General features: G+C 43.2%; 2 protein-coding genes across 11 annotated transcripts in view; one reads left to right on the forward strand and one right to left on the reverse strand.

Annotated features, from left to right (window-relative positions):
- Positions 1 to 13006, forward strand: LOC106588856 (gasdermin-E-like). Of its 2 annotated transcripts, none has more exons than XM_014178338.2 (10): positions 1 to 332; positions 1851 to 2088; positions 2263 to 2455; positions 8770 to 8950; positions 9147 to 9267; positions 9847 to 10005; positions 10456 to 10583; positions 11154 to 11343; positions 11566 to 11636; positions 12545 to 13006. In XM_014178338.2, exons 2-10 carry the CDS (start codon positions 1878 to 1880, stop codon positions 12767 to 12769), a joined length of 1479 nt encoding a protein of 492 aa, XP_014033813.1. In that variant the 5' UTR covers positions 1 to 332; positions 1851 to 1877; the 3' UTR covers positions 12770 to 13006. The 2 variants fall into 2 exon arrangements, with proteins under 2 accessions (XP_014033813.1, XP_014033814.1); XM_014178339.2 differs by having other exon boundaries at positions 12599 to 13006.
- A 3813-nt stretch (positions 13007 to 16819) lies between these two features.
- LOC106588853 (protein PALS2-like) overlaps positions 16820 to 19803 on the reverse strand; it is a 99907-nt gene continuing 96923 nt past the window's right edge. For all 9 annotated transcript variants that reach the window (XM_014178336.2, XM_014178334.2, XM_014178335.2 and 6 more), the window contains 5 exons: positions 19666 to 19734; positions 19291 to 19452; positions 18797 to 18999; positions 18494 to 18622; positions 16820 to 18246 (listed from right to left, as the gene is read on the reverse strand). In XM_014178336.2, coding sequence (XP_014033811.1) covers positions 18070 to 18246; positions 18494 to 18622; positions 18797 to 18999; positions 19291 to 19452; positions 19666 to 19734 — 740 coding nt within the window. In that variant the 3' untranslated portion in view covers positions 16820 to 18069. The remainder of the gene's footprint in view (positions 18247 to 18493; positions 18623 to 18796; positions 19000 to 19290; positions 19453 to 19665; positions 19735 to 19803) is intronic.

The raw sequence follows: 19803 nt of genomic DNA on the forward strand, positions 1-19803 counted from the left end.
TCCAGTCGATACCATAAGCATCTTAGGACAGCCTATCGTGTGGTTGTGGGTGTGTAGCGACATTCATTTCAACAGAAAGTAAAATAATCCATAAAGTAGCGGGGTTATTATCAATAGTCTACTCTCTGTATAACGGAGTACAACAGTTTAAATGTAAATTCATAAGAACAGGGAATTTGGATAGTTTTACATTTTCTTGCGCTGCTGTTTGGAGTGACTACGGTGACTTTACGCGTGCCAGAACCGACATTCCAGAAGTGACAGGCCACGGGACCGGTGCTTTTTCGGAGGCGCTGCACGCGATCCCTGTTATCAATCCAGACTACGAAAAGGTAGGCTAATAATAAACCTGTGTTTTTTGTGTTAAATAGCCTGCCCAATGAAAACCTTTTTTTAAATAAATGATAGTGTTTGTGTTTTACAGACTTCTCTTCACACATTATTGAAACATCACAGCATATATGAAATACAACGTTTTGGATCATATATTTATTTCCCCCCTGGTGCCACATATCATTGTGTAACAGTATAGCTTCCGTCCCTCGCCTCGCCCCAGGGACCTTCTGCACACATCGTCAATAGTCACGATCGAGGCACCGTTACCCATGGCTCCACAAAAGCCACGGCCAATGCAGAGCAAAGGAAACAACTTCTTCAAGGTCTCAGAGCGAGTAACGTCACGGATTGAAACGCTATTAGTACGCACCCGCTAACTAGCTAGCCATTTCACACCGGTTACATTTGTAACCTCAAAATTCACAATAGCTTTTATATACCTTATGTTTACTGCTGTTAGTGATGGGCTTTCTGTCAATAACAGCAATGATTTACTTCTCACTTTTTATTGGAATGCCTAATCCGAATCATGCGTTATTTGCTTATTGCGCAGAAGAGCGTGCTAGTGATTATGACTTCATGGCTCAAGTCACTTACAGTAGTGGGTGGGCAGTATAAGAGATGGGGAGGAGGTCCTCTATTTATCAAATTGGGATTTTCCTGCCCACTATATGAGCCAATACACTGAAAGAACCTGTAATTCAGGGTAGAGTTATAGTCAGTGGTTTGAGGGACTGAAAGGAAGGTGGTGTTGTGATGACACGTTTCCATATCTGTTTACTGATATCTACCTTCCCCTCATGTCTCTCTTGATCCCTCCCCTCTCTCTTCTCTCTCTTGATCTCTCTCCCTGAACAGTCATTCCCTCTCTAGTCATTATTCACTCCTTCTGCTATCCTGCATGTTTTTTTCCCTTGTTTATTTTACATATTCCACACATATTCCACACACATTATGCTCTTCTCTTTCTCTCTCTCTCTCTCTCTCTCTCTCTCTCTCTCTCTCTCTCTCTCTCTCTCTCTCTTTCTCCTCCCTCTTTCTCTCCCTGTTTTCTCACTCTCCTCCCTCTCTTTCTCCCTTTCTCTCCCCTGCTCTCCCTCTAGATTGCTTTAAATATTTAAACTTTGAAAACTGAGCTGCTAGAATGTGGAGGGCAGGGATGGAGTTAGGGGGTGGCGTGTTGTTGTTAATGGTGTTAACACTCAGGGGACATCCCTCTTGTCCAATCAGTGAGTCATACAGTACTAGGATCTATGTTTGAACACACTGTTGGTTGACAGTGACATAGTAGGACAACACACACATGCACCTGCTACACATCTGAAGGGGAATTCTAAGGGGAAATTTGGGGAAATACAGTATGAGATTTGCAGATCACAGAAAAAAACAGAGCAGTCATAAAAATCTTTGTATGATTCATTTTGGTAGGGAATAGGGATGCAGGTGGGAGATATAGATGAGCCAGGAGCCACTTCATCCTACTCCAGTGTTACTGTGACTCTGCCTTCCTCCAGGTGTTGGGCCCCGCCCCTTCATAGGTGATGTTTGCCAAGGCAACTGCAAACTTTGTTCGTCAGATCGACCCAGATGGAACCCTGATCTCCGTCTCCCGCCTTAATGACTCAGACAAGTTGGTTCCCATGGCACTGGTCGTCAAGCGCAACCGTTTCTGGTTCTGGCAACGGCCCAAGTACCTGCCCTCTGACTTCACACTCAGTCACCTGTTGCTAGGAGACAAAGAACTCACTCCAGGTAAAGTAGGGCCATGGTTACTCCTCATATACATCTCACAAACTGTACATCTCATCTTTTTCCCACACACAACTGTCCAAATCATATAGTCATTCATAACTAACATACAGTACCTCTCTGACTCCTACTCTATCTGTCTATCTTCATACGGCACTTGTCTCTGTACTCTCTCAGACGTGTCTGAATCAGACTTCCTGTCCTATGAGGGGAGTTTTGTAGACAACCTGAGTGGGAAGCTGGATGCCAAGTCTGGGTACATCAGTGTCAATGTGGAGGGGCGGGGCTCCTCAAAGCTCCAATCATCATTCGGCAAGCTGAAGAAGCAAGATGTTGACGTACAGAAGTTACTGCTGGCCTCCAATGACAGGTACCGTACTGTAAATAGACATACACATAGAAGAATACACGGGGACACACACACACTCATTCATACATGCTGTACAAGCATCCGCATCTCTCTCTCTTTCTCTCTTCCTAAATCTCTCCATCTCTGTTTCTGTCAGACCCAGTCTCTCCAGTTTTGGTCATTCAGTCAAGTCCAAAATGATTGGCACCCTTGATAAAGATGAACAAAAAAGATTGTATGGAATAAATACACTGAACAAAAATACAAACGCAACATGTAAAGTGTTGGTCCCATATTTCATGAGCTGGAAATAAAATACATTTTCCATAGGCACAGAAAGTTTATTTCTCTCAAATGTTTTGCACATTTGTTTACGTCCCAGTTATTGAGCATTTCTCCTTTGCCAAGATAATCCATCCACCTGACAGGTGTGACATATCAAGAAGCTGATTAAACAGCATGATCATTACACAGGTGCAGTTTTGTCACACAACACAATGAATGCCACAGATGTCTCAAATTTTGAGGGAGCGTACAATTGGCCTGCTGACTGCAGGAATGTCCATCAGAGCTGTTGCCAGAGAATTGAATGTTAATTTCTCTACCATAAGACACCTCCAACATTGTTTTAGAGAATTTGGCTGAACGTCCAACCGGCCTCAGAAGCGCAGACCACGTGTAGCCACGCCAGCCCAGGACCTCCACATCCGGCTTCTTCACCTGCGGGATGGTCTGTGACCAGCCACCCAGACAGCTGATGAAACTGTGGGTTTGCACAAACAAAGAATTTCTGCACAAACTGTCAGAAGCCGTCTACGGGAAGCTCACCTGTGTGCTCGTCATCCTCACCAGGGTCTTGACCTGACTGCAGTTCGGTGTCGTAACCGACTTCAGTGGGCAAATTCTCACCGTTGATGGCCACTGGCACGCTGGAGAAGAGTGCTCTTCTTTCAACTGTACCGGGGCAGTAAAGCGTAGTGTGGGCGAGCGATTTGCTGATGTCAACATTGTGAACAGAGTGCCCCATGAAGGGAGTGGGGTTATGGTATGGGCAGGCATAAACTACGGACAATGAACACAATTTAATTTTATTGATGGCCATTTGAATGCACATAGATACCGTGAGGAGCTCCTGAGGCACATTGTCGTGCCATTCATCCTCCTCCATCACCTCATGTTTCAGCATGATAATGCACATAGATACCATGAGGAGCTCCTGAGGCACATTGTCGTGCCATTCATCCTCCTCCATCACCTCATGTTTCAGCATGATAATGCACATAGATACCATGAGGAGCTCCTGAGGCACATTGTCGTGCCATTCATCCTCCTCCATCACCTCATGTTTCAGCATGATAATGCACATAGACACTGTGAGGAGCTCCTGAGGCACATTGTCGTGCCATTCATCCTCCTCCATCACCTCATGTTTCAGCATGATAATGCACAGCTCCATGTCGCAAGGATCTATACACAATTCCTGGAAGCTGAAAATGGCACAGTTCTTCCATGGCCTGCATACTCAGGATCGACGTGTACGACAGCATGTTCCAGTTCCTGCCAATATCCAGAAACTTTGCACAGCCATTGAAGAGGAGTGGGACAACATTCCACAGGCCACAATCAACAGCCTGATCAACTCTATGTGAAGGAGATGTGTCGCCCTGCTTGAGGCAAATGGTGGTCACACCAGATACTGACTGGTTTTCTGATCCACACCCCTACATTTAAAGAAAAAAGGTATCTGTGACCAACAGAGGCATATCTATATTCCCAGTCATGTGACATCCATAGATGAGGGCCTAATGAATTTATTTCAATTGCCTGATTTCCTTATATGAACTGAAATCTTTGAACTTGTTGCATGTTGCATTAATCTTTTTGTTCAGTGTAATAATATACCGAGCTATATTGTATGCAATTGGTTTCAGGAAAATAATTTTATACTATAACAATAGATTGGCACCCCTGTTTTCAATACCTCCCCTTGTGAGGATAATGGCACTGAGCCTTTTTCTGAAATGTTTAATGAGTTGGAGAACACATTGGGAGGGATCTTAGATCATTTCTCCAAACAGAATCTTTCCAGATCCTTGATATCCTTCGTCTGTACTTATGGACAACCCTGTTCAATTCAAACCACAGGTTTTCAATGGGGTTTAAGTCCGGAGACTGAGATGGCCGTTTCAAAATGTTGATTTTGTGGTCAATTAACCATTTCTTTGTGGATTTTGATGTATGCTTGGGATTATTGTCTTACTGGAAGATCCACTTGTGACCAAGTTTCAGGAGGCAACCAGGTTGTTGGCTAAAATATCCACGTACTGGGTAAAGTTAATGATGCCGTTGACCTTAACAAGGCCCCAGGACCAGGGGAATCAAAATAGCCCCATAACATCAAAGATCCACTACCATATTTTACAGTAGGTATGGGGTTCTTTTCTGCATAATATTCCTCTTTTCGATGCCAAACCGACTACTGGTCTATGTGACCAAAGAGCTCTATTTTCATGTCATCTGACTATAGAACCAGATAGAGGTCTCTCTGTGCCAAGCACCTGCCCCTTTGCCCTCCCACTCACCAAGTACCCTTTAGGCTGGTGCTATATAGATTTTCCGTTGTACAGTTTTGGTCATCGTTGTCCTAAACCCAATACCCCCAACTCGTTGTGACGTTGTTAAGTTTGCCACCCTCCACCCCTAGCCCTACGTCGTCCTTTGGCCTGCCCTGTATGGAGCTCGTGTGCCATGTTGTCTTTTTCTTTCCTGTATGCACATTGTGGTCACCCAGTATCCAAACATGCATGGCTTGAAATGCAGTCACCGGTTAAGTGTGTATAGCAAGCTACCCAGTTTAAATATCAACAGCACTGCCACAGCAGCATAACATTTGATAAACACCTGAAAACACCTGATTTACATCATCCTTAATATTCCGTCTGGTTGGCTGAGAGCCTATGCACAGGCTGCAGCACTTCATCATTTACTTCCTTATAGAGTCATTGCCACTGAAGGGTGCTGTAGGAGCTGCAGCCCTGCTGTCTGTTCAGAAAGAAAGGAATACTTCAGAATAGTTTACTACACCGTGAGAATGACAGAGGAATAATAGCTTCTTTAAAAAAATAACATAGCTGTTGATTGTGTGTAGCCCAATAACAAGGTATAGACTACAGTCAGGAGTGTGTGGCAAATCTGTCAGTGAACAGCATGCATACAAAACATTATTTGAATATTTGAAATACAATCGCGGGAAAACACAAGTTAGAAAGCAAATAGCTCCTGCTGAAGAGAGAAGACTCAACATTTTCTGCTGTAGGCTACCAACATATTTTATCAACTTATACAAGAGAGAGATTGGCTTTTGGCACGAGTGCATCGGCCATCACTTGCGAGTGAGCTGCGCATCATTCGGTGAGTCAGTGAAACTGGAAAGCTTTTCCCGGACCCTAGGCTACTAAAAATGGTCTACAAAATGGTCTATGCCAGACTCTACAGCTCCATGCCAGACTCTACAGCCCTATGCCAGACTCTACAGCCCTATGCCAGACTCTACAGCTCTATAGCAGTCTCTACAGCTCTATGCCAGACTCTGCAGCTCTATGCCAGACTCTACAGCTCCATGCCAGTCTCTACAGCTCCATGCCAGACTCTACAGCTCTATACCAGACTCTACAGCTCTATACCAGTCTCTACAGCTCCATGCCAGACTCTACAGCTCTATGCCAGACTCTACAGCTCTATGCCAGACTCTACAGCTCTATGCCAGACTCTACAGCTCTATACCAGACTCTACAGCTCCATGCCAGACTCTACAGCCCTATGCCAGACTCTACAGCCCTATGCCAGACTCTACAGCCCTATGCCAGACTCTACAGCTCTATGCCAGACTCTACAGCTTTATGCCAGACTCTACAGCTCTATACCAGAATCTACAGCTCTATACCAGAATCTACAGCTCTATGCCAGACTCTACAGCTCTATACCAGAATCTACAGCTCTATACCAGAATCTACAGCTCTATACCAGAATCTACAGCTCTATGCCAGAATCTACAGCTTTATGCCAGACTCTACAGCTCTATACCAGAATCTACAGCTCTATATCAGAATCTACAGCTCTATGCCAGACTCTACAGCTCTATGCCAGAATCTACAGCTCTATGCCAGACTCTACAGCTCTATACCAGACTCTACAGCTCTATGCCAGTCTCTACAGCTCTATGCCAGTCTCTACAGCTCTATGCCAGACTCTACAGCTTTATGCCAGACTCTACAGCTCCATGCCAGACTCTACAGCTCTATACCACTCTACAGCTCTTTGCCAGTCTCTACAGCTCTACATCTGACTCTGCAGCTCTACATCCGACTCTGCAGCTCTATGCCAGTCTCTACAGCTCCATGCCAGACTCTACAGCCCTATGCCAGACTCTATAGCTCTATGCCAGTCTCTAAAGCTCCATGCCAGACTCTACAGCTATATGCCAGTTTCTACAGCTCTATGCCAGACTCTACAGCTCTATACCAGACTCTACAGCTCTCTACAGCTCTATACCAGACTCTACAGCTCTATACCAGTCTCTACAGCTCTATGCCAGACTCTACAGCTCTATGCCAGACTCTACAGCTCTATGCCAGACTCTACAGCTCTATGCCAGACTCTACAGCTCTATACCAGACTCTACAGCTCTATGCCAGACTCTACAGCTCTATACCAGACTCTACAGCTCTATGCCAGACTCTACAGCTCTATGCCAGACTCTACAGCTCTATGCCAGACTCTACAGCTCTATACCAGACTCTACAGCTCTATGCCAGACTCTACAGCTCTATACCAGACTCTACAGCTCTATGCCAGACTCTACAGCTCTATACCAGACTCTACAGCTCTATGCCAGACTCTACAGCTCTATACCAGACTCTACAGCTCTATGCCAGACTCTACAGCTCTATGCCAGACTCTACAGCTCTATGCCAGACTCTACAGCTCTATGCCAGACTCTACAGCTCTACGACAGACTCTACAGCTCTATGCCAGACTCTACAGCTCTACGACAGACTCTACAGCTCTATGCCAGACTCTACAGCTCTATACCAGACTCTACAGCTCTATGCCAGACTCTACAGCTCTATACCAGACTCTACAGCTCTACGACAGACTCTACAGCTCTATGACATTACACAAATGCGATGATATGCATGCAATTATTTACCTTTATTATAAAGGTAAAACAAAATCTCATGCATTCCGGTAGCTCAGAGCTCCCCAGGTGACCCCCCTCTCACGCTCACTTTCTGATCCGGCACCTCCCGATTTTCACTAATTAACACTAAACACAGGTAGTATAGACTAGCTAACCACCATACACTAAAATATCCACCCAATCAACTAGCCAGCCAGTCATATATCATGAGTTAGAAGATTAGGAACATTTGGCTATATTATGACATTATTATTTAAGAGCGTTGAAGATAAATTACAAGCTAATTAGCAGATTTACATCAATCATCAACATCAATGATCATTTCCCAATGACAATCATGAGGCACTCTAACTTGCTTACAATTTGTGATGAGTGAAATAAATATCAATAAATAGGCCTATGCTAAAAAAACATATGTAAATATTTCGCTACAGAGGCAGTTAGTATGTTATGAATTTAGAGATATAAATTACCATTGGTTCCTATCCAAGTGTGAAGGCGTTTCCATTGGTTCCTATCCAAGTGTGAAGGCGTTTCCATTGGTTCCTATCCAAGTGTGAAGGCGTTTCCATTGGTTCCTATCCAAGTGTGAAGGCGTTTCCATTGGTTCCTATCCAAGTGTGAAGGCGTTTCCATTGGTTCCTATCCAAGTGTGAAGGCGTTTCCATTGGTTCCTATCCAAGTGTAAAGGCGTTTCCATTGGTTGAATGAAAATGAAAATAGTGCTCTTTGCACACCAGGTGAGGTATTGAAAGGTATTGAAAACTGGGGTGCCAATAATCTTTACCACTGTCTTTTTTAGATGAAAAAAAGATTACTGAGTACCTCAGTTCATAAAAAAGCATTATATAAATCCAATTCTTATTATTATTAAATTATAATTATTACTTGTTAAACAAAATCTCCTTCTCTGAGCAATTTATATTACTTGTTAAACAAAATCTAATTCTCAGAGCAATTGTATTAGTATAAAATAATATAGTTTCCCGCTTTTTTTTGTTGAGTACAATACAGCTCAGTATTTGTATTATTTATTTTATCCATCTGTGTATTCATCTATGTGTATGTCTATGTGCAGTACTGTACCTGTCATTGGAGGCCAGCAGTAACTTCCCCCCCACATCTCTGTGTGAAGGATGGTGGACATGCAGCATGTGCTGGTGCAGCAGAGTCAGAAGCGTGCCGAGGTGTTTGCTGTGTTGAAGGAGAGGATCCTGACCACCACCCCCTGCTCCATCTCAGAACAGGTCCAGGAGCAGGGCACCTGCCAGGGGGTTCTGGGACTACTGGGCAGACTGGGGACACAGTCTGTAAAGGTGGGTTGGGGGAGCGAAAAGGAGAGACGGAGAGACTGGGAAGTGTTGTTACATGTTTTAACATGTCGTTAGTTGTGCCAGGTGTGTGTTGCGTTACGACACATCTTTTCTATGTGTTATTGAGTATATATTAGTTTTGTTTGTGTATCACACCAGGTGTGTGTTTATTACATGTTATTCCACGTGTGTATATCAGGTGTGTGTGCAGGAGAATAGCAGTATAGAGATGGACAGTGACGTTTCCTTGGAGATTCCACCTCTCACTGTCATCGCCTACAGCCTCATAGAGCTAGAGGTCAGGAAAGACGGACACTATGGTGAGTGTGTGTGTGTGTGTGTGTGTGTGTGTGTGTGTGTGTGTGTGTGTGTGTGTGTGTGTGTGTGTGTGTGTGTGTGTGTGTGTGTGTGCCCCCCACTCTAGGTACTATTACGTTGCAATTCTACAAGGCAAATTACTTATTCTCCTTCTCTCTCCCTTTCTCTCCCTTTCTCTCCCTTTCTCTCTCTCTGTCTCTCTCTCTCGCGCTCTTTCTTTCCCTCTCTCTCCCTTTCTCTCTCTCTGTCTCTCTCTCTGTCTCTCTCTCTCGCGCTCTTTCTTTCCCTCTCTCTCCCTTTCTCTCTCTCTGTCTCTCTCTCTGTCTCTCTCTCGCGCTCTTTCTTTCCCTCTCTCTCCCTTTCTCTCTCTCTGTCTCTCTCTCTGTCTCTCTCTCTCGCGCTCTTTCTTTCCCTCTCTCTCCCTTTCTCTCTCTCTGTCTCTCTCTCTGTCTCTCTCTCGCGCGCTCTTTCTTTCCTTCTCTCTCTTTATCTCTCGCTCTCTCGCTCTCCCTCTCTCTTTTTGGCTATTTTTCTCTCTTTCTCTCTCTCTCTCTCTCTCTGTATTTCCTCTGTATTTTCAGAGCTGTGTCTACAGCATGGTACTCTTGGAGGATTCGAGGCAGACTCTGGGAAGACCTCGCCTTCCCAGGATTCCTTTGATTCCCTGTGTGTTGTGGACGGGCTGGAGTGGGCGGAGAAGGAGATTCCTGAAGGAGCACCACTCAGCGCACTGCAGAAAAGTATGTGTGTTTGTGTGTGTGTTTCATTCATGCATTCATTCATTTATTGTTGATCCAGGAATGTCAGTTGAGAATTTAGTTCCCTTTTTTGTTGACATTTAGGTATACAGCAGTTGATTTGACCAACATGTCAGTGTGTTTGTGTGTGATAGTGTGTCAATATGCCCTATGTATAAAAGAGGAATTGAAATTATTCTACAGCAGAAATCAAGGGTTGACTCTTCCTCTTTTCATCAAATGAATGATACTGAGAGAGGAAGTGCAGTGCTGAGTTTCCCTTACTTTGGATAAAAGCATTTAACATTGGGGAAATTTTCACTCTCAGAATCAGACTGAGAGGAATTCCTCTGATAGCATCATACAGTGATCATATTGTGAATGATGTGTCATGAGAAAAGTGAGCCTGAGAGGCAAGCTCTGATTGGTTATTTATCTCCCTCTCCCCTACAGACTTGCAGCACTTGGAGGTCTATCTACATCAGTTAGTGGTTCTCCCAGAGTCTACCCGGTCCACTCTGTTCCAGAGACTCTGTGAGGTTCTAGTGGACAGAACCACACTCACGGTTGTAGAACACATGGTTAGTGGCACTGTGGGCAAGGCCAAAAGTAGTGCACTATAAGGGAATAGGGTGCCATTTGGGATGTAGCGCTTGTCTGATAGCATTGTTTTGTGGACCTTTTAGATCAGGCACAGTCATATCTGTCACAGTATGATTTGGTTATATTTGTTTTCATTGCATTCTCTCTTTATCTCTCTCTCTCCCCCTCTCTTTCACCCTCTCTCTCTCTTTCTCTCTTTCTCTCTCTTTATCTCTTTCTCTCTCTCTCTTTATCTCTCTCTCCCCCTCTCTTTCTCCCTCTCTCTCTCTTTATCTCTTTATCTCTCTCTCTCTTTATCTCTCTCTCTCCCCCTCTTTCTCCCTCTCTCTCTCTTTCTCTCTCTCTTTATCTCTTTATCTCTCTCTCTCTTTATCTCTCTCTCTCTTCATCTCTCTCTCCCTCTCCATTTCTCTCGCTCAATTCAGTTAAATTCAAAGGGCTTTATTGGCATGGGAAACATGTTTACATTGCCAAAGAATGTGAAATAGATAGTAAACAATGAAAAATCTACAGTAAACATTACATCTCTCGCTCTCTCTTTCTCTCAGTTGGAGGGGTTGTGTAGAGGTGAGGACGTTGACCCTACAGAGGTAAAGGAGTTGTCTGTTTCTCAAATCAAATCTGTCTCCGCCCTATCGGACCTGGTCCAGAAATTCCCAACAAATCAGATACAGGCTGACGGAGCGTCCATCCCCCTCCATCTGACTGCCACTCACCTGCTGGTTAGCGCCTTGGAGGGTGAGTGTGTGTGTGTGTGTGTGTGTGTGTGTGTGTGTGTGTGTGTGTGTGTGTGTGTGTGTGTGTGTGTGTGTGTGTGTGTGTGTGTGTGTGTGTGTGTGTGTGTGTGTGTGTGTGTGTGTGTGTGTGTGTGTGTGTGTGTGTGTGTGTGAATATATATATGTGTGTGTGTGTGTGTGTGTATGTTGCATTCTCTAAGCCCTGTGTTTTGTGTTTCTGTAGCGTTGCCTGATGCTGCTCTGACTCTGCTGGGAGAATCTAGCCCTGATGTCCTGGAAGCCCTCAATACTCTGGTATGTCTGATTCAATTCACTATATGATTCACCAGTCACTATACACGACTCACCATTCACTACTGAAACCCTCAACACTCTGGTCAGTCTGATTCAATTCTCTATAGGATTCAACAGTCACTATACACGACTCACCATTCATTACTGAAGCTCTCAACACTCTGATCAGTCTGATTCAATTCATTCTAAAATTCCCCAGTCACTTTATATGATTTTACGATTCATGACTCCTGATTCATATCACTCTATCACAAATAAAATAATTTGATATGAATACTCTGATCCAATATTAGTTCATAACTGTGTTATACAAAGACAGTAGTTATGATGAATTCTACTATAGACTGATCCAATATTAGTTCATATCTGTATTATACCCAGACAGTAGTCATGATGAATTCTACTATAGACTGATCCAATATTAGTTCATATCTGTATTATACCCAGACAGTAGTCATGATGAATTCTACTATAGACTGATCCAATATTAGTTCATATCTGTATTATACCCAGACAGTAGTCATGATGAATTCTACTATAGACTGATCCAATATTAGTTCATATCTGTATTATACCCAGACAGTAGTTATGATGAATTCTACTATAGACTGATCCAATATTAGTTCATATCTGTATTATACCCAGACAGTAGTTATGATGAATTCTACTATAGACTGATCCAATATTAGTTCATAACTGTATTATACCCAGACAGTAGTTATGATGAATTCTACTATAGACTGATCCAATATTAGTTCATAACTGTATTATACCCAGACAGTAGTTATGATGAATTCTACTATAGACTGATCCAATATTAGTTCATAACTATGTTTTACCCAGACAATAGTCAGGATGAATTATACTGTAGACTTTGCCCTGTACCTTACTTGTTGTCTGTCCCACAGCTAAAGGTAAATGGTCAGTCCCTCCCCTTTGAGTCACTGCCCCTCCCCTTGCAGGAAGAGGGGGCATTCCATTGGGCAGAGCAGCTCCTCCTCTCCTCCAATGTGATGCTGCGGAGAGAGACTGACAGGCTGTGGGCGGAGACTGGAACAAAGCCAGGAGTGTTTCCATTGGTCATGTGCATTGCTGTGCAAGGACTTACATCTCTGTACACTGGGAAGGGGTAGGATGTGTGTGCATGGATCGGTATGTTTCAAATATTGCATTTTGTGTGAAACTCCAGTGTTTCACCTGTGTGTTTTCCTTATATGCACTCAATGAATTCTGTATTTTTGGTGGCACTAACACATTTTTTTACAAACTAATTCTCAATGTAACTGTTTGAATTTGAAAAGTTGTAAAACAATGAACTCCAGAACATGAAGTAAGACTTGTGTTCGAAGAAACACTTTTCAAAACCTGGACAAGCAGTCTTTACCTTACTGTGTTTGGAAAGAAACGCCTCAAATCTCAATACACTCAAATGTTGCTCTTACACCCTAGTATTTCACATAAGCTTTACATTCTTTCTGCATGGTCATACAGATAAAACGTGCATACAGAAGATTTTGTTATTCCAAAAGAAAAATGTACAGTATATGCTTATTTTAATATATAATGTTGCTTAAATGCTATTTTAAGCTATATGTAACCTACAGTACCAGTCAAAAGTTGACACACCTACTCATTCAAGGGTTTTTCTTTATTTTTATATTTTCTACATTGTAGAATAATAGTGAAGACATCAAAACAATTAAATAACACATATAGAATCATGTAGTAACCAAAAAAGTGTTAAATCAATTCTTCAGAGTAGCCACCCTTTGCCTTGATGACAGCTATGCGCACTCTTGGCATTGTCTCAACCAGCTTCACCTGGGAATGCTTTTCCAACAGTCTTGAAGGAGTTCCCACATCTTCTGAGCACTTGTTGGCTGCTTTTCCTTCACTCTACGGTCCAACTCATTCCAAACCATCTCAATTGGGTTGAGGTTGAGTGATTGTGGAGGCCAGGCCATCTGATGCAGCACCATCATTCTCCTTCTTGTTCAAATAGCCCTTAAACAGCCTGGAGGTGTGTTTTGGGTCATTTTCCTGTTGGAAAACAAATTATAGCCCCACTAAGCGCTGACCAGATGGGATGGCGTATCGCTGCAGAATGCTGTGGTAGCCATGCTGGTTGTGTGCTTTGAATTCTAAATAAATCACAGACAGTGTCACCAGCAAAGCAACATCACACCTCCTCCTCCATGCTTCACAGTGGGAACCACACAGGCAGAGATCATCCATTCACCTACTCTGCGTCTCAAAAATAAATGGCAGTTGGAACCAAAAATCTCAAATTTGGACTCATCAGACCAAAGGACAGATTTTCACTGGTCTAATGTCCGTTGCTCGTGTTTTTTGGCCCAAGCAAGTCTCTTCTTCTTATTGGTGTTCTTTAGAAGTGGTTTCTTTGCAGCAATTTGACTATGAAGGCCTGATTCAAGCAGGCACCACTGAACAGTTGATGTTGAGATTTGTCTGTTACTTGAACTCTGTGAAGCATTTATTTGGGCTGCAATCTGAGGTGCAGTTAACTCCAATGAACTTATCCTCTGCAGTAGAGGTAACTCTGGGTCTTCCTTTCCTGTGGCGGTCCTCATGAGAGCCAGTTTCATTATAGAGCTTGATGGTTTATGCAACTGCACTTGAAGAAACTTTCAAAGTTCTTGACATTTTCCGGATTGACTGACCTTCATGTCTTAAAGTAATGATGGACTGTTGTTCTCTTTGCTTATTTGAGCTGTTCTTGCCATAATATGGACTTGGTCTTTTACCAAATAGGGCTATCTTCTGTATACCACCCCTACCTTGTCACAACACAACTGATTGGCTCAAATGCATTAAGGAAAGAAATTCCACAAATTAACTTTTAACAAGGCACACCTGTTAATTGAAATGCATTCCAGGTGACTACGTCATGAAGCTGGTTGAGAGAATGCCAAGAGTGTGCAAAGCTGTCATCAAGGCAAAGGGTGGCTACTTTGAAGAATCTCAAATATAAAATATATTTTGATTTGTTTAACACTTTTTTGGTGACTACAATGAGGGAAAAAAGTATTTGATCCCCTGCTGATTTTGTACGTTTGCCCACTGACAAGAAATTACCAGTCTATAATTTTAATGGTAGGTTTATTTGAACAGTGAGAAACAGAATAACAACAACAAAAATCCAGAAAAACGCATGTCAAAAATGTTATAAATTGATTTGCATTTTAATGAGGGAAATAAGTATTTGACCCCCTCTCAATCAGAAAGATTTCTGGCTCCCAGGTGTCTTTTATACAGGTAACGAGCTGAGATTAGGAGCACACTCTTAAAGGGAGTGCTCCTAATCTCAGTTTGTTACCTGTATAAAAGACACCTGTCCACAGAAGCAATCAATCAATCAGATTCCAAACTCTCCACCATGGCCAAGACCAAAGAGCTCTCCAAGGATGTCAGGGACAAGATTGTAGACCTACACAAGGCTGGAATGGGCTACAAGACCATCGCCAAGCAGCTTGGTGAGAAGGTGACAACATTTGGTGCGATTATTTGCAAATGGAGAAACACAAAATAACCTTCAATCTCCCTTGGCCTGGGGCTCCATGCAAGATCTCACCTCGTGGAGTTGCAATGATCATGAGAACGGTGAGGAATCAGCCCAAAACTACACGGGAGGATCTTGTCAATGATCTCAAGGCAGCTGGGACCATAGTCACCAAGAAAACAATTGGTAACACACTACGCCATGAAGGACTGAAATCCTGCAGCGCCCGCAAGGTCCCCCTGCTCAAGAAAGCACATATACATGCCCGTCTGAAGTTTGCCAATGAACATCTGAATGATTCAGAGGACAACTGGGTGAAAGTGTTGTGGTCAGATGAGACCAAAATGGAGCTCTTTGGCATCAACTCAACTCACCGTGTTTGGAGGAGGAGGAATGCTGCCTTTGACCCCAAGAACACCATCCCCACCGTCAAACATGAAGGTGGAAACATTATGCTTTGGGGTGTTTTTCTGCTAAGGGGACAGGACAACTTCACCGCATCAAAGGGACGATGGACGGGGCCATGTACCGTCAAATCTTGGGTGAGAACCTCCTTCTCTCAGCCAAGGCATTGAAAATGGGTCGTGGATGGGTATTCCAGCATGACAATGACCCAAAACACACGGCCAAGTCAACAAAGGAGTGGCTCAAGAAGAAGCACATTTAGGTCCTGCAGTGGCCTAGCCAGTCTCCAGACCTTAATCCCATAGAAAATCTGTGGAGGGAGCTGAAGGTTCGAGTTGCCAAACATCAGCCTCGAAACCTTAATGACTTGGAGAAGATCTGCAAAGAGGAGTGGGACAAAATCCCTCCTGAGATGTGTGCAAACCTGGTGGCCAACTACAAGAAATGTCTGACCTCTGTGATTGCCAACAAGGGTTTTGCCACCAAGTACTAAGTCATGTTTTGCAGAGGGGTCAAATACTTATTTCCCTCATTAAAATGCAAATCTTTTTTTATAACATTTTTGACATGCGTTTTTCTGGATTTTTGTTGTTGTTATTCTGTCTCTCACCGTTCAAATAAACCTACCATTAAAATTATAGACTGATCATTTCTTTGTAAGTGGGCAAACGTACAAAATCAACAGGGGATCAAATACTTTTTTCCCTCACTGTACATGATTCCATATGTGTTATTTCATAGTTTTGATGTCTTCACTATCAGTACAAGGTAGAAAATAGTACAGATAAAGAAAAACCTTTGACTGGTAATGTATATAAACAAAATGTTTATTCAGTTTATGAACATACCACTCACTATCTACAGACAAGATGTTCTATAACTCGTTGTGAGATTATGGGCTCATAGATTTCTGCTCATTTCTAGTGAGTCATCCCAGTTGCTGGTACTGTTAGTGGTATGGCTTAGTCAGAATGTGTATGTATGTAGATGTATTACCTCTGTAAAACATCAAGTCATAGCATATTGCTATTTGTTAGATTAACATGCTTTTCAGTAGAATATCAATATGGTGCATTCTGCAATTTCACAATTCTACATAGTTGCAATGCTGCCACAAAACTATGCATTCTGTGTTTTTAATAAAATATACTGTATATTTATGAACCATCCATTGTCTCTGAATGGCTTTAAATATTACTGCATTAAATATAAACTAAACATAACCATTACCCAAAACAAAAAAGGACAACTTTCCAGCTGAATTTCAGTTCATTTATTGTAACAATGTATTGCTATTAGAGATGTCTGTTTTTGGTCACGAGTTGGGAAATCTTTCAGTGACCACAGGAAACAGAATGTAGTATTTAGGTTACAGTGCAGGAGGGTTTTGGAGCTTTGTGATATTGGAGGAGAGGACTGTGGGATAGCAACAGATTAAAAAACAACAATAAGCACCTTACATAGAGATTAGGGTAGATGGTGAGTGGTATTCTGATGGTCATGTTCTCGACACAACACAGACAGAACGCTTCAAAACAGGATGTAGTATTTGTTCAATATTCGAAAACAACAACTCAAAGCAAAGGATCATGCTAGACAAAAATGTCACTTAGCTAAAAAGATCACCGTAGCGACGAAAGACAGTGAATCCTACGGTAGTAAAAGAAAAGTACAGACAACTCAAAGAAAGACATGAATGAAACACAGACACAGTGTTTTGATCCTGATCTTCAATACTACAATGTAAAGTGTAAAGCTTTTTGTCTTCATTCTCTTTGTAGGATGTGTGAGGGATAGATATTCAGACAATAAGTACATTTTTCCTTAAGTCATAATTCTAAAGAGGTAAACACAAACCAATCAAGGGGTAGCCAACTACAGTACATACTACAGGGCACTGTAGGGGATTTTCTTTGGAGTGGGGGTGGGAGGTCCTACAACAATCACAAGGGTGGGCTTCACAGGATTTGGACTGAGACACGGTAGTTGTCATGGCAATAACAAGCGCTGTAAACAGGTTTCCTTGGCAACACTGCTCAGAGTTCTGGAATATTCCATAGTGTCGTTCTTGAACTTCGTTCTTGAACTGTGTTGATATAACAATAATAAAAACTCTTTCTAGAGCAGTCCTCGGAGAAGGAAAAACATCATTAGTTCTCAGAGGAACAACTACAAAAAACAAACATAACAACAACAATAAATATGGCCTTGATGTTTGGCCTTTTTATTTTATTCATGTTTCTGAATTCCACGTTGGTATGAATAGAAAGATATTTCGTAAAAAGTTACAAATATTAAAATAAATAAGAACTATTTGCCTTTTGAGTTTCGAGTAGAAAAAATGTGCATTGTGTGCAGGAGGAAGGGAGAGAGGGATGAGGCGGTTGCTTTGGGTTTCCCCCGTCAAAGTCCCTCACATGACGAACCCTTTCTCCTTTCCTTCCCCTGTCTCTGTGGTCGAACACATGCACGGTCATGTTGACTGGTCAGACAGTGTCCGGTCGGGGCTCAGTAGACCCAGTTGACGGGGACCCACTGTGGTTCGGAGCAGAGTTTGTCCACGGCAGCCTGTAGCGCTTGGAAGGCGCGGTCCAGGTTGTCGTTGGTGATGGCGAGGTCAAAGTAATGGTTGTAGGTCCTCTGGATACGAGCACTCTCATCAACAGTCTTCCTCAGATCCACATCCTGACAGGGACAGAGACAGAGGGTGAGTGTGTGTGTGTGTCTCTCTCGGTTTGTGCATGTTCTTGAGAAGCAGTGGCTAACAAGCACAGTACACTGTGAGTGTTGTGTGTTCTAGCGAGAGAATGTTCCATAAAAAACTACATAACGCCCTAAAATCACATAACAATGGAAGGATACCGGAAAGCAACATGTGAAAATACTCTGGGAATAAGCGGCTCAGTGTCTATGGCCAGGAAAAGGTCCTGACCGTGAGTTGTTTGGTGGTGATTCCAGCGTCCACCGTAGCTTTGTGCATGGCCTTGAGCGTCTCAAACTCTGGTGCTGCGATGAACACCACATACGGCATGAACTCTGCAGTCTTTAGTACCTTCAGAGCCTACTGTCCAGACAGAGAGGGTCAGTCAACCAGCTAGAGATGACAAACACATCTACAGACAGACAGACAGACAGACCATGTCGAGTATCTCATACTGGGATTCTACCCTGTTATTTTTATTGTTGTGCTTTTTAAATGCACTTTAAATAAAGTTTGATTTGATTTGATTGTGACCTGTGGGTTGACGTCCAGGATGCAGGTACGCCCCGTGTCCACCACCTCGTGGATGGAGTCCATCTTGGTTCCGTAGAGGTTCCCGTCGTACTCGCCGTGCTCTAGGTAGCCGCCCGCCTTCACGTCCGCCTCCATCTCCGTCCGCGTCACAAACCGGTACGACTTACCGTCCAGCTCATCATCACGGGGACGCCGGGAGGTGACTGAGGGAGGAGCGGGGAGGGAGGAGAGGAGAGACAAGAAGAGAAAAAGGGTTAGAGAGAAGAGAAAGGGATGTGGGAGAGAGATGGAGAGAGAATGAACAGGAATGTAAGAAGAACAGTGGAGCAACGGGGAAGATCACGAGACAAGCTGACTTAAAGCAGCCAAATTAAACGTACTCCAAGGGTTTCTGTCTGTTCAGACAGTGTCCTGAGAGTACAGTAGTCCACTAGGTTCTGGAGGGGGGTTCTAGAATAGAAATAGAATTAGAACGGTATGGGTTCTAGACTCACAGGGGATGGTGGTTCCGAAGTATGTTGGGTTAAGGACCACCAGTCGGTTCTTGAGGCTGCGTCGGCCCACCCCCTGGGCTCCAATCAGAACCAGAGTCTTCCTCTGGAACGGGGGCATCTTGGCCACCTCCTCATAGATTTGCAGCTCGTGCCTGTCAAACTCTGCTCTCAGTCAATCACAGAGAGGAACACACAAGAGTAAGCCAATCACAGAGGAGAATGTAGTGTTGTCAGTCAATAAAAGAAGGGAATGGGGATGTAAAATGCTGATTAGTAAATGGGGAACTACACAGTCAGGAAGCCCCAGCACAAAACCAATTAGAAGAATGAGCCATGACAGAATCAGCCAATGAGAGATGAGTATTGAATGCTCACCTGCATTCCTGGCTGTTAGGTACATCATTTTTTTCTTCTTCTTTCCAGTTATCGTACCGCACAGGATCCCTGTTGCATACACAAACACACATATTCACACATCAATACAGGTGCAAGCGTCTTCCTATCTGTCTTTGC

The sequence above is a fragment of the Salmo salar genome, chromosome ssa27 (genome assembly GCF_905237065.1).
Source record: "Salmo salar chromosome ssa27, Ssal_v3.1, whole genome shotgun sequence".
NCBI lineage: Eukaryota > Metazoa > Chordata > Actinopteri > Salmoniformes > Salmonidae > Salmo > Salmo salar.

Excerpts from the sequence above, each read along its gene's own strand:
- LOC106588856 (XM_014178338.2), top strand. The coding sequence starts at position 1,878 with ATGTTTGCCAAGGCAACTGCAAACTTTGTTCGTCAGATCGACCCAGAT. Across the intron at positions 2,456-8,769 it reads CTGCTGGCCTCCAATGACAG|GATGGTGGACATGCAGCATG; the intron begins GTACCGTACTGT and ends CTCTGTGTGAAG. Across the intron at positions 9,268-9,846 it reads CAGGAAAGACGGACACTATG|AGCTGTGTCTACAGCATGGT; the intron begins GTGAGTGTGTGT and ends CTGTATTTTCAG.